The following is a 13,696-nucleotide window of genomic DNA, read 5'->3' as shown; positions in this document are numbered from 1 at the left end:
GGGTACTGGGCAGCCCCTTTTTGCAAGGCATAGAGTGGAAACCCTTGGAAAAAAAGCATCCTTTCCCCCCCTCCCCAAGGTGCCAGCTACACCTCCAGATGGTCCCCGGGGCTCAGCAGCGTCTTCACTCCTTCCATATCAGATAAGCGGGGCAGCACCCAAAATAACAGGCAGACACCTCGGCCGGGAGACAGCAGCCTAGGGTTAATTCCTCCCATACCTGAGCTGACATTTCAAAGCTATTAAACAACTAATGAGATTCCTACCATAACCCTAGAAGTTACAGTAAGAGAAAGGGGTTTGGGGGCTCCCACCCCCAGGGTGCTGCTCTCCCACCCATGGGGTGCACCCTGGTTACCTCTGCCCCCAGAGATGGGGAAAAACATTCTGAACGACCTGTTTTTATTACGTAAAAATGTAACTTTTATAAAAAGTTTATAAAGCAAGTACAAGGCATGTTCGCAGAAAATCACCTTCCTGCACAAAAGGTACAAAACGTTATACTCTAGTATAGAGCTCCACAATACATGAGGCCGCAGCCCCAGAGAGTTTGGTTCATACGCGAGGATGTGCCCCCCCTCCCCAAAACCCCCTGAATTCCACCCCCACCCCCCCCAAAACCTTCAAAAAAAAAAAAAGGACTCGCTGCTATAATCCAAAAATATACAGACAACCGCCTCTTCACCAGTCTATCATTAAAAGTATCTCGTTGAGGTTCGGGTCCAAAGTCTTGCCAAGTCGGGATGCTGCGCTCCGGGGGGCTGCTGGCGGCGGAGGGATGGTGGGGGTCGGGACCAGCCGCCCCCCGCCGGCGGGGCCCGGGCCCGGGGGAGGCGATGCCGGGGGCGGTAGGTCGCAGACAGCCCGGCGCCACGGAGGAAGCTGCTATTTACCTCCGGCTGATAACGAACCAGGAACCGACACTCGCTGCCTGTTTGCTAATTGGCACCGGGAGAAGAGAGAAGAAAGGCGGGGGAGAAGGGGGGAAGGAGAAAAAAGTTATAAATATTAAGTGTTGTGGTAACTCTGGGTTTGGTGGTCGGGAGGCGGGGGACCGCCATGCATCGGGGCGGGTATCGGTCCCCTGAGGATGATGCTGGGGGGGAATCGGGGGGGACACACACTCACCTGATGGAGCAGCCGTTAGTGACACAAACTTCTCTCGTCTTTGGAGCAGAGTTCAGACGCCAGCTCGGCCGCCTGCGGAAAGCAGGGACAGCGCTGAGGACCACCCCCTTGCCACGACACCCACCCCCACCACCCCCGGCATCCGGGGCCGCGCATCACCCCCAGCCCACCATACCCTCCTCACCCCACCATACACCACCACCACCCCCCCCTCCAACGCAGCGCAACTCTTACCTTAAGGGACAGCAGGGTGGCCTCGGAGGAGGGGTCGCGGCCCTTGGCCCCCTCCTCCAGCACGATCTGGAGGTCGAAGATGTAATCGATAACATGCTGCAGGATCTCCACTTGGCTCACCTTGGTGCCTTGCGGGATGCCCGGCACCAGCTCCCGCAATTTAGAGTAACAATCGTTCATATCGTAGAGCAAGTTCATGGGCTCCTCCAAGGCCGGGCTCTTGTTGTTGCTGCCGCGGGCGATGGCCAGGCTCTGCTCCGAGAGGCAGCACACGGCCTCGTAGCAGCTCCGCACCGACCGCACCGGGCTGATGGCTTTCATGGTGGGGGGCCGGGGGTCACAGCTCGGCTGGGGGATGCAGGAGGGGAGGGGAAAGGGGGGGATGCCTGGGCGCGTCGGTGCGTGTCGCGACGGCTGGGACCTCCGAGCACCTCGACCACCAAAGCTTGGACCAGCGACCCCCACCTCGGCAACCCCGCACTCACAAACCCTCGGGCTCCGCCGGTACACTGGGAAAACGGGAGCCCCGCGCCGCCTTTTATATAGGCAGCCGGCGGGGCCCCGCCCCATGCATGCAGATAAGCCTTGGATCCCGCCCTCTTTATGTAAATGAAGTGCTAAGCCCCACCCTTGCATCTAAATGAGGCCAGCCTCACCACCCCCCCCTACCCCCCCCCCATTGACCCCCGGTGGCCCCACGGCGGGGGGGGGGGGGGGACACGGCCACGCAGGTCGCCCCCGCAGCCAGCCCCCCACCCCCACCCCTTGGGGGATCCCCCTAAACCCCTTGGACACCCCAACCCCCCAAACTGCCCCCAGCCCCCGCACTGAATCCCCCCTATTTTCAGGCAGGACACGGGGGGGGGGGGGTTTCCCCGGCCCCCCGTGTTTTTACCGGGCGCTCTCCTAAGGAAATTAGTGCCGCCCTGTTCCTCAATCCGCTTCTCATCTGACCCCCAGACTTTCTGGCGTCAGGAATTATCTTGTGACCAGCAGAAAAAAATTAATTGCGGTAAAACTGAGGTTACGATGGAGAAACCAGATTTAGGTCAGCGCCTGCGAGGGGCCGGCCTGCAGGCTGGGGGGGCGGGGGGGGGGGGGGAGATTTATAGGCGAGGGGGTTTGTTTCAGTCGGAGTGATGAGGAGGGGGAAAGGCAGCCCCCCCCCCCCATCGCTGCCGCTCGGTGCCCACGCGTGTCGCCGCGGCGGGTGGCGGTGCCACATGGAGGGGCGCGGGGGGGCCGCAGGGCCCAGGTTGGGAATCGTTAAGCCAAGGGGAGACACACACACCCCACCCCCATTGGTTTCACAGGTTTTGGTCGGGGGGGGGGGGGGGAGCGCAGGAGAGGGGGGGGCACAGCCGAGAGGGTGGGGGGCACTGCGGCAGCCCCGGGGGGTCCCGATGCAGGGGGGTGCGGGGGGGGCCAGGGCACTGGCCGGAGTCCCGCCGTCCCCCCCGACAGCCACCAACCACGGACGGTGCCGCTGGGGTCCGACCCCCCGCAGCTCACCGGGTCTGGGGCCGCAGGCCGGGACAGTCGCCACCCCCCCCCCCCGGCCAGGGAGCCGCTCGGTGGCCCCCAGCCCCCCCCCGGGCAGCATGGCGCTGTCCGAGGGGCTGCGGTATTTTTTGTGACCCGCCCCGAATTTCCTGGGAAATCGCCTCCGTGTGAAGGGTGGCAGCTTGGGGGGAGCCGTAATTACCCTCATTAACCTGCTCTGGGGCAAGCGGCAGCAACCGCGACCCCCCTAAAAAACGGGGGGGGGGGGGGGGGGGGGGGGGGGGGGGGAGTAATATTCCTTTCTATTTAAAAAATGTAAAGTTTCAAGTTAAATAAAAATTAAATAAAAATGTGGTATGTAAAAATTAGAAAGTCTAGAAATCATAAATAAAACATTTAACAATTAAAACCCGAAGAGTTAACAAACAAAAATAAGGTTTGAAAATAAAAAATTAAACGTTAAAAAGTGAAAAGTTACAACTACAAAATGAAAAGTTAAAGAATGGAAAGTTAAAAAATAAAAGTAAAAAAGGAAAAGTGAAAAAATTCAAAAGTCACAAGTTAAAAACGTGAAAATAAGAGGTTAAAAACTTTAAAAATCAAACGTGAAAAGTTAGAAAATTAATAAGGTGAAAAGCTAAAAAATTAATAAGTCAAAAGTTAAAAACTTAAGAAATGAAAAAAAGTTAAAAACTAAAAATAAAAGGTGAAGGTTAAAATATTAATACGTTCAAAACTTAAAGTTAAAAATTAATAAGTAAAAAATGAAAAGTTAAAAACCTGAAAATAGGAAGTCAACAGTTAAAAGAATTAAAAAGTTAAAAAACGTTAAAAATGAAAAGTGAAAAATACAAAAAAATGACAAGTCAAAAAAAATTAAAAACGCAAAGCTAAAAAGGAAAAAAGGGGGGGGGGGGGGAAGAAGCCCCGAGAAACACAACCCAGCTCCGAGCTGCGCAGCCGGCCCGAGCGCTCCCCCCGGCCCGGGGACCCCCCGCCCGCCCCGACCCCGCTAATTCCCATGGCCGCCCCCCCCCGTTTCCCAGGGCGGGGGGGCCGCCGGGGGCAGCTTTTGTTTGCAGGGGGGTTTTGTTGGCGGCGGTTCCCACAGGCGCTGCCTGGGCGGCGGGACCCGCTGCCTTTGCCCAGCTGTGGCGCGGGCCCTCCAGCTGTGTTGATCTAACTCCCGGCCCCAGACAGCCTGGCGCCAGCCCTGCGCGCGTCATGCATGCACGGCGCGGCGTGGCCAAGGCAACCCCCCCCCACCTCCGGGGGGGCCGCGCTGATGTGGGGGACCCCGGGGGTGCCGGCAAGGTGGGAGCACGAGATGCCACCCCCCCCACCCCCCCACCGCGCGCCCCCCCGCCCCGCCGGCATCCCCCCCCCTCCCCCCCCCCCCCCCGCTGCTGGGTGGCCGCCCCCGGTGCCCCCATGCTTTTGGGGTGCCAGCGCTGGGTTTGGGGGGGTCCCCACGCTGCGGCTGGGGGGGGTGCGGGTTTGTTGGCGCGGAGGAGGGAAGAGGGGGGGCGGGGGGGTGGGGGAGCGAGCGAGATGATTTCATGGTGAAAAGGGCCCACACTGGGTGTTCTATTAAAAAATGAAAAGAGGAGGAGCGGGAGCTGGGGGCTGCCCGGCTCGGCGAGCCCCCCCAAACCATGCAAAGCCTCCGCGGGGGGGCTGTGACCGTGCCCCCCACTTCCAGCTCAGCCATCGCTTCCCACAACCTTTCCCGGGAATGGATGGTTAATCCCAAGCGATTTTCCCGCACTGCAAATACCTGCGGGGGTCCCCGAGCTCGGGGGGGTCCACAAGCAGCTGCCCCCCACCCCCACCCCCAAATCCACCCCTCGGGCTTAGGTTTGGGTTGATATATTTATTTCTTTTTTCCTTAAATAAGTCAGTACAGGTGGCAGGATGTGAAGGACATAAAGCAGCGTGGAAGGGGCCGGATTCAGCAGGCTGCCGCGGGGCAGGGAGGGTGAGCGTGGGGGTCCCGGTGTTCCCAGGGGGGACACGCCAGTGTTTTTTTGGGGAATTTCTCGCGTTTTGGAAGCAGGAGGCTGCCTGGGAGCACTGGCTGCAGGGAAGGGAGCGGGAGGAACGGAGACGTGGCAGAGCGCCCAAGGCAGCTACAAAGGAAGGGCTCTTCCCCAGGGGTCATCTGGATTTGCTTTTGGGATAGGGCTGGGGTATAAATCCCATCTCCCTGGGATCTTCGGAGACCCTCTGGATCCTTCGGGAGCGAGGGAAGCTGGGGGACACGGCAGGCCACGCTTCAGCTCAGCACAACGTGGGAGCGAGAGCTCAGAGCGAGCGTTTTAATTCATCGATTTTTGGAGACCCTCAAGCCAACTGCCCAGCCCGGGCACCCGCATGGCACAGCACGGCACGGCACTGACCCAAGGGAGCTTTGGTGCTGGAGAAGGAATCCGGATGGATGCTCAAGGGGAAAAAGGGTTTCTGGCTTCTTAAACTGGCTCTGAAATCTCCTTCCCACCTCGTCCCCCGGGACACCCGGGCTGCCACCCCCGTGCCGTGCCAGGCTGTGCCGCGCGGTGAGCTTTGGTCACTGCACTCCTTCCCGGGTGCCGGCTGTCCCTGCGCCCCAATCCCTGCCAGGGCCGGGTGCCCCGGGTGGGCAGCGGGGCTGGGATGGGCAGGGACAGGCAGCCCGGCTCCGGCTGTTGGTGACACAAGGGACATGCCAAAGGCCCTGGCGCGGTTCGGCAAACCCAGCCTCCCTTGGGGTCCCTGTGGCCGCGGTGACAGCCCCATCCTGGGCTACCACATCCCAGATTTGGGGGTGTTTGGGGATAAATGGGGATTATAAATGGGAATGGGCAGATTGGATGGATGCACGCCTGCCACACGAGGCTGACGGCATGGGACAGAGCCCGGCCCCGGCCGCCTGCTGTGCCTCAGTTTACCCTGTCACCCACGGCAGGGACCTGCCGCAAGAGCCAGATGGTGCCAGAGGCTCCGGGCCAGGCCTTGCGCTGTGCTGGATGTGCAGGGAAATGGGGGGGGATGAGGGGGGACCAAGGAGGGGCACTGCTGGGAGTGGGCACCCAAGGAGGGGCAGCCAGCCCCCACCCTGGGCTGGGTAACTAGGAGACCGGATCTGGCCTTGGGGAATGCGCAGCTGTTTGTGCAGGGGATTAACCCCAGGGACCCCCCTCGTCCCCTGTGCCTGAGGCAGGGGCTGAGCAGCCCACCCCGCAGCCAGGCAGGGGGAGCTCAGCCCAACTGAGCCTGCACCCGAAGAGCACTGCCTGCTGGTGGTCATTAGGGGCCAGAGTGAACACAGGGAGGCATTACCTTGCTCCAGAGCACCCAGGGGAGGGAGAGGAGCACACGCATCCCTCTGGAGGGGGCCCGTGACCCCAGCCTTGGCCAGCTGCCCAGCCACCGTCTGTGCCTCAGTTTCCCCAGACTCCGTCCCTGCCAAAGCCCAGCCAGGAGCAGGGCCGTGGCTCCATCTCTGTCACCCGCAGCACCGGCAGGGCCAGGGGGATCTGTGGCTTCCCACCGGGAAGCAGAGCCACTTGTCCAGGGCAATCCCTGGGCACCCCCAGCCCCCCAGAGGGGAGAGGCCGGGAGACTGTGAGTATCCCCGGGTGGTACCCGGCCGCAGGGGGGTGGCGTGCAGCGAGGCCGGGGGTCCCGCAGGCCTGGGGGGCGGCAGGCGGGCGGCAGCGCTGTTCCCAGCGCCGGGATTCCCCGCAGCTGCTTCCTGCAGCCCTATCTCACGGGCACATCTGGGGGAGCTGGGAGCAGCTGCCCCCCCCGGCGCTTCCTGCGCTGCCCCCCACCCCCCCGGCCCTGGCTGCCGTTCTCACGGCCACCCCCAGGGCCAGCCAGACCCCCATGTCCCCCCCCAACCCGATGCCCACCCCAGGCCTGACACCACAGCAGCACCCTGTGTCCCATCTGCACCCCTGGGCTGGATCTCATATTCCTGCCCCACCCCCACCCCCCCCACCCCTTATGGAGCATCCGCAGTGCTGTGGGGGGGCTGGAGCATCATACCTCATTACCCCAACGGGGCCAAGGCTGACCATGGGGTAAGGCCAGCTGGTGCCACGTGACCCCCCAACCCACACAGGCCGGGGGGGTACATGTGGGTGCACCCAGCAGGGTGAGGTGCTGTGCCACCACTACGGGTGCACCCACAATTTGGCACATACCCCCCCCCCTTGCTCTGTCCTCCTGCCTCTGCTCTGCATCCATCGTTTCCTCTGCAAAAGGAGGAGGAGGATGGGGCGGGGGTGTGTGAAGGCTGCAGGTGTGAGCATCCCTGCTTGCAGCCCCCGGCTGCTGCAGGTGTGGGGACACTGGTGACTCAGAGGAGCCTGGGCCCCGCTGCCACCACCCCCGGTGGCAAGCAAAGCACCTCCTGCCTCCCACGATATCCTCCCGGGCCCGGGGTGTGGTGGCGGGGGGGCAGCGGGCACCCACAGCCGGCACCACCTTCACCGCAGCCCCCCCCTCCCCAAGGTGGGGTGCTCCAGCCCTGGAATGGTGTGGAGAGGGGAAACTGAGGCAAGGGGAAGGGGAGCCCATCCTGGGTTTCATGGAGGTGCACAGGTCCCAGGAGGGGTTTTGCTGTTCCCCGCAGCTCCCCCTGAATCCCTGCCTTCCTCAGGCCCCCACATTCCTCCCCCCAGGTCCTGCCGTGCTGCAGGATGTGGCTTTGCCAGGCTGCCTCGCTACACCCAGAGAGACTGTTACAACTCATCACACCCCCCCACCCCATGCTGCCCAGCCCCAAATCACACCACCCCCCAGCACCCCCCCCCCCCCGAAAACTTGACACACACACCCAAGCACCCTAAACACCCCCAGATCCCCCTCCCAAAATGACAGGAGCCCCCAGCTCCAGTCACCCATCCCACTACGCCCAGCACGGCCGGAAAGCCACGTCCCGTGGAACAACCCCCCTACCACGGAAAAAACATGGCGGGGGGGGGAAGGTGCTTTATCTTGGCCCCCATCAGCCCCTAATAAGGCAGCTTTATTTTTAGCGAAGGTGAAAGCCAGAGCAACCAGCTCAAGAGCTTTTTCCACTCACATCTGCATTTGTACAATTTGGGTTTCCTGTCGTGGTTTCGGCACTTTTCAAACCTGCCTGAATTGTTATTTTGTTCGCTCGTCGAAGAGCCCTACAGATACCTCCCCCGGTATAAATAACGCGTGAGCATCCCCTCCCCGACCGCCTGCTCATCCGGCCCCACGCCCCACCACCCTGCTTTCTTGGAATGGGATCCGAGCATCCCCCTGGGATTTGGATGCTGGTGGAGGTTCAGTGCTGGACCACATCTTCCCAGCCCTGGACCATGTGCTCCCAGCCCTGCATCACAGCTTTCCAGCCCCAGTGAGGGGAAGCAGCCGCTTCGCAGACCCTGAGTGGGGGAAACTGAGGCAGGGATGGGGTCAGCGCTGGGCTGTGGGGGTGGGGACCCCAGCTTGGGCCTCCCCCAGGGGCCCACAGGTTGCGCGGCCACACTGGGTTTAAGCAGGAGGTGACATGTGTCAGGCAGCAAAGCTGGGGGACAAAGAGGGGGGGTCGAGGGTTGTACCCTCCCCCTGCTGCCAACCCATCCCCACCGGGGTGGGCTGAGACCTGCCCAACTCAGCCCAGCTGTGCTGGGGTCAGCTCAGCTCCTCAGCACAGCCACTGCCGGGGGACACACACAGCTGTGTGCCCCCCCCCAGCCCTGGCCGGGAGCACGGCCCCCTCCCCGCTTCCTCTGACACAGAGTTTCCATCCGCCCAGAGCAGGTGCCAGGTGAGGGGCAGTGGGGGGGGGGCGAGAAGGGCGCCCTCCTTCTCTCCTCAAGCTGCATCCTTGCTGGGCCCCATGCAGGAAAGGGGGGACAGAGGGCTCAGCTCCCCCCCGCAGCCCCGCCCCCCCCCCCCCCCCCCCCCCCCCGTACACCCCAGCGCTCCTCCAAACCCACTGGAGCTGTGGGAGCCATGCAGCCATGCTGCCCCTCAGTTCTGGGGGGCACAACCCAACCCTGCCCCCCCACATACCCACCATGGTCCCTCCGACACCCCCCAGTCCCCCATCGCCACCTACCCCCCTTCCCAAAATCCAGCCTGACACGAAGCATCTGTCCCGATTGCAGGGGTGGGCCTCCCTGTGCCCCCTCCAGCTCTGCTCACCCTATTCCCCTCGCCTGCCCCAGCACCCCGGGACAGATGCTGCCTCTCCACATGGGCACACACAAATACAGCTCTGACCTGGCCTAACCCCAATAGACATCAGAGAATCCAACATCACCCCATCCTCCTGGGGGGTCCAGCACTCCCGGCTCCATCCGGCAGCCTGGGGTGATGCGGGGGGGAATAAAACCGTGGGGGTGATGGAGAGGGATGTGATGGTGGAGTTGGAGGGGAGGTGAAGCAGCTATACACGCATCCTCGGTGGAGCAGGGATGGGACACAGGGCCAGGATCTGTCCCCTGTGACACCACAACCCCGTCACAGCCACAGTGATAAACCCTGGGGAGATGTGGCTGTCACCTCCTGTCCCCCTGGGCAGTGTGCCCAGGCAGCGAGGGGGAGACACATTACCCCAAGGGACATCTCCCTCTGTTTCCCCATCCTCTGCCTCCAGCAGCTGGGGATTTATAGAAAATAAAAAGAAAACTCACAAATCCTCAGATTTGGGCACCCCCCATCCCAGCCATCTTCCCCCATGAAACCCCACCGCTGGTGCCCAGCCTCTCCGGGAACATCCCGCGGGATGAGGAGGATGCTGGGGTGTGAGGCTGAAGGCCGGGGTCCCCTGTCCCCATCCTTCGTTCTTTAAACTCCTTCTCCGCAGCCCGGCGGGGGTGGCAGCTGCGGGGCCAGGTGCCGGAAGCCGACCTGCGCTCACTTTCGCTCCGCTTTTATTTATTTTTTTCACTCTCCATTGACCCAGGGAACTTCACTTTCTAAAGAAAGTTGTCCCTGCGTGTGTGTCCCCCCGCTGCGGGGTTGGGGACATGCCCCACACCAGGCTCACCCCACGCCCGGTGCCATGGGGATGCAATGGTACCCAGCCACGCATCCATCCCTGGAGCTGGAGGGGACACCCCACCAGCATGGGGGGGCTGGCCGAGGGGGGGGTCAGGAGGTCCCTGACATGTGGCACCTGTGGCACCCAGGGGCTCCCCCGGGCCCTGTCACCCTCCTCCCCCCCCCCAAAAGCAGCATCTCGCTTCTCTGCATTCACTCACCCTTGACAACCTTTCGGGGGGGGGTCAGCTTTATTTTCATTTTTTGTCAACCTTTTCATGGTAAACCCACCAAAGCCAGCCCCCAGATCTGCCTGCGTGAGAGAGGCGCTGGGGACACCGAGATGGGACCCCCCTGCCATGGGCGGGGACACACATCAGGACACCCCCAAAACATCCCCTGCAGGATGGTTTCCAGCCACAGACCTCGCCCAGGGGACACAGATGTGTCCCCAGCTGGACCCAGCCCAGGGTCCTGGGTGCTGGGTGGGTGCAGGAGACCCCCTGGCTGCCTGGGTCCTGGGTGGGAGTGACCTTGGGACCACCCACCTGGGGGGCACCCTGAGCCAAAGGGACCGGGACCCACCTAGCAAGCAGGGGAGGAGGAGGGGGGACAGATGAGTCTCGCAGGTGTCCTCGTCACGTGGGGAGTCTGGGCGCCTGAGCAGGCGGTCACTCCCCCAAAGTGGTGCAGAGAGTTTAGGAGTGGGCAGGGGCTGGTGTGAGCCTGGGGGGGGGCTTTTGCTGGGAAAAATGGGGGGAGGCGGAGTGGGGCTTCCGGAGCCCGCATCCCTGTCCCTCTAGACCTGCAAAACCCAGTCTGCCCAGGACAGGGTGGGACATGGCCACTGGGCCCCCCCCACTCGGGCCCCCCCCCACCCGTGAGAACTGGGGGGGATGGAGACTGCACCACTGCTGGGGGGGCGGGTGCCCCCCCCTCCAAGGATAAGGACCTTGCATCCATTGCAGGGGTGACACAACCTGCTCACTCAGCCTGCCCACTGCAGTTACCTCCATTACCACCTGTGGCCCCCCTCCACCTGCTCCCCCTCTTACCCCTCCCCCCCCCCCCCCCCAGTACACGCCTAGGGCCAGTTCAGCTCTGACTGGGCTCCCGGGGGCCACTAACACTTGGGGTGCCAGCATGGGGGCTGCCTATCATCACTGCAGCGCCAGGGCAGGGGGACATGGGGGCACACGTGCCCAAATCCCTTCTGCCCAGGCCTGGGGCACAGGTCCAGGGCCTTGGGGGGCAGGAGGAATGTGGTATGGGGGGGTCCAGGACACCCCCAAAGGCAGGGACCCCTATAGAGTGTCCCCGCTGCATGATGTGTGTACCTACGTGTGCCATGATTACCTGTGTGTGCTGCACACCCCTCTGCACGCATGTAGGTGTAGGTATGTGTGTGCCGTGTGACCCTGTGCATGCATATATACGTATGTAGGTGAACTGTATGGATGTGTCTGCATGTGAGCTGCACGTCCTTATGCATGCATGTATGTGTATGTATGTGAACTGTATGGCTGTGCACGCGTGTAGGTGTATGTATGTGTGTGCTGCACACCTCTGTACATGCTCATGCATGTGCCCCCCATACCTGCGCAGGCCGCATGTGCCGTGTTTCCCGGTGCGTACGCATGTACCGTATGTACTGCACATACCGTATGTACCGAATAGGCGCGCAGCCGCCTGCGCCGCTGCTGCCCCCTGGCGGACGGGAGCGCGCGCGGGCTAACACTGCCCCCTGGCGGGAGAGCGGGGCCCACCGACCCGGCATCCCCCGCCCCGCACAGCCCCAGGACACGGCCCCCCATGCGACCGTCAGCTCCTCTTGCTCCAGCAACCCCACGGCCCCCCCAGCCCCTCTCAGACCAGCCCCCTCATTGCCCCCCCCCCCCCCCAACTCCTTCAGCCCTCGCCCTGGGGCAGAGGCAGGGGCACAGCCCCCCGCAGCAGGGCCCTGCTCTGGCAGGGGGTCAGCACCCACCCTCCCCCCGGGAAAGGCACCGGGCTGCAGCCCCGCGTTCGGCATCGCCCGAGCGGGAGTGGGGCGCTCAGACCCCTACCTGTCCCCGTCCCTCCGAGGCGCGGGGCAGGGCAGGGGGTCCGGGGTCCCTACGGGGGTTCAGTGACTCCAGGCCACGGGGGGGGGAGGGCTGCAGCGGTGGCACCGGGCTGCTCCATGTGGCTCCAGCCCGGAGCCGGCACAGATGCTCATTTAACAGCCGCTCGCCCCCCGCAAGCACCGCTCCTCCCCCCCCCCCCCCGGCCTTGCGATGCTCCGCAGCCCCAGACGGCTCGGGGAGGCCGGGGGGGCGCAGCCGGGGGCGCGGGGCAGCGCACGGGGGCGGGGGAGCGGGGCACAACCATTGCCCGGCGGGGGGCAACGGCGCTGAGCCCTGCGCAGCGGGCAGGGGCGGGCAGGGCAGCGGGCAGGGGGTGGGCAGGGGGTGGGCAGGGCAGCGGGCAGGGGCGGGCAGGGCAGCGGGCAGGGGGTGGGCAGGGGGTGGGCAGGGGCGGGCAGGGCAGCGGGCAGGGGCGGGCAGGGCAGCGGGCAGGGGGTGGGCAGGGCAGCGGGCAGGGGCGGGCAGGGCAGCGGGCAGGCAGGGCAGCGGGCAGGCAGGGGAGCGGGCAAGGGCAGGCAGGGCAGTGGGCAGCGAGGTGTGCGAGCAGGCAGGGCAGTGGGCAGGCAGGGCAGGGGGCGGGCAGGGGAGTGGGCAGGGGCATGCAGGGGCATGCAGGGCAGCGGGCAGGGCAGTGGGCAGGCAGGGCAGCAGGCAGGGACAGGCAGGGCAGCGGGCAGGGCAGCGGGCAGGGCAGTGGGCAGGCAGGGCAGCAGGCAGGGGCAGGCAGGGCAGCGGGCAGGGCAGCGGGCAGGCCAGTGGGCAGGCAGGGCAGCGGGCAGCGAGGCGCATGAGCAGGCAGGGCAGGGGGCAGCAGTGCACGGGAGCAGGCAGGGGGCAGTGGGCCCTCACCCCCCACCCAGGTTCCGCCCCCCCCAGCACCCTGCCGAGCTGTTTCCTTCCAGTGGTCGGGGTGCTGGAGCCCCCCACTCAGCCCCTGCAGGACCCCGCGGTGCCAGCGCCCAGCCCGGTTCATTCGCTCCACAACAGCCAGCACAGGGGCTTCTGTGCCCCTGGCCCCTGGGGCAGGGGGAGCCGCCTCCCCCTAAGCAGGGGAGAGGATCAGCAGGAAAAAAACCTGCAGGAATCCCCTTCCCCACCTAGGGAACATGCAAATATTTTGCCTTCCCCCCCCCCCCCCCCCCCCAGGAAATAGCAATAATAAATACCTTCATGCTCTTACCTGTGCCACGCTCGCAAGAGACGGCGTTGCACACTCTTGGGGTCTTCGGTTACCATCAGGGGTGGATTTTTTTGCCCATATCCTTAAATCCGCCACGCACAGACAAGCTGCGGCTGGCTGGAAGCAAAGCCTCCTCAGTGGTACTAGAAAAGCCCCATTTTCATCCCAGTTTAGACTAGACCAAGACCAGGTCCAGGCTGAACTGGCTGCCCATGAGTCCTGCCCTCCAAGCACCCTCAAAGTCACGTACCAAATCCCTGCTTTTTTCCCCCACATCCAAGCCACCCCTTTTCCCCAGGAGCATTTCAACCCTCCAAAACAAAACATTCACTTAGCCTCTTCCTTTTTTAAAAAAATCCCTCCTAATACTTAACATCAGGCCCAGTTTCGGCATTATCCCTTCTGTTCCCCTCCAGAAGCTCCGCATGTCTCCTAAACAGCCAAGGACGAGCGCAGCCAGCCAGTGATGTAAAAACTACCTGTTTTTCTCTCCCCTCTCTAGTTTGGGGTGAAACGG

At 63.2% G+C, this 13,696-nt stretch overlaps 1 protein-coding gene across 1 annotated transcript; it reads right to left on the bottom strand.

The window, feature by feature from the left end:
• Positions 1 to 385: 385 nt before the first annotated feature.
• Positions 386 to 1,885, bottom strand: ID3 (inhibitor of DNA binding 3). The gene is made up of 3 exons (XM_055706163.1): positions 1,363 to 1,885; positions 1,129 to 1,200; positions 386 to 938 (listed from the first exon to the last, which is right to left on the bottom strand). Exons 1-2 carry the CDS (start codon positions 1,681 to 1,683, stop codon positions 1,144 to 1,146), a joined length of 378 nt encoding a protein of 125 aa, XP_055562138.1. The 5' UTR covers positions 1,684 to 1,885; the 3' UTR covers positions 386 to 938; positions 1,129 to 1,143.
• Between the last annotated feature and the right edge of the window lie 11,811 nt (positions 1,886 to 13,696).

This window comes from Falco cherrug, chromosome 3 (assembly GCF_023634085.1).
Source record: "Falco cherrug isolate bFalChe1 chromosome 3, bFalChe1.pri, whole genome shotgun sequence".
Taxonomy (NCBI): domain Eukaryota; kingdom Metazoa; phylum Chordata; class Aves; order Falconiformes; family Falconidae; genus Falco; species Falco cherrug.
Note: the sequence above shows the minus strand (reverse complement) of the source record. Positions and strands in the feature narration are given on the sequence as shown.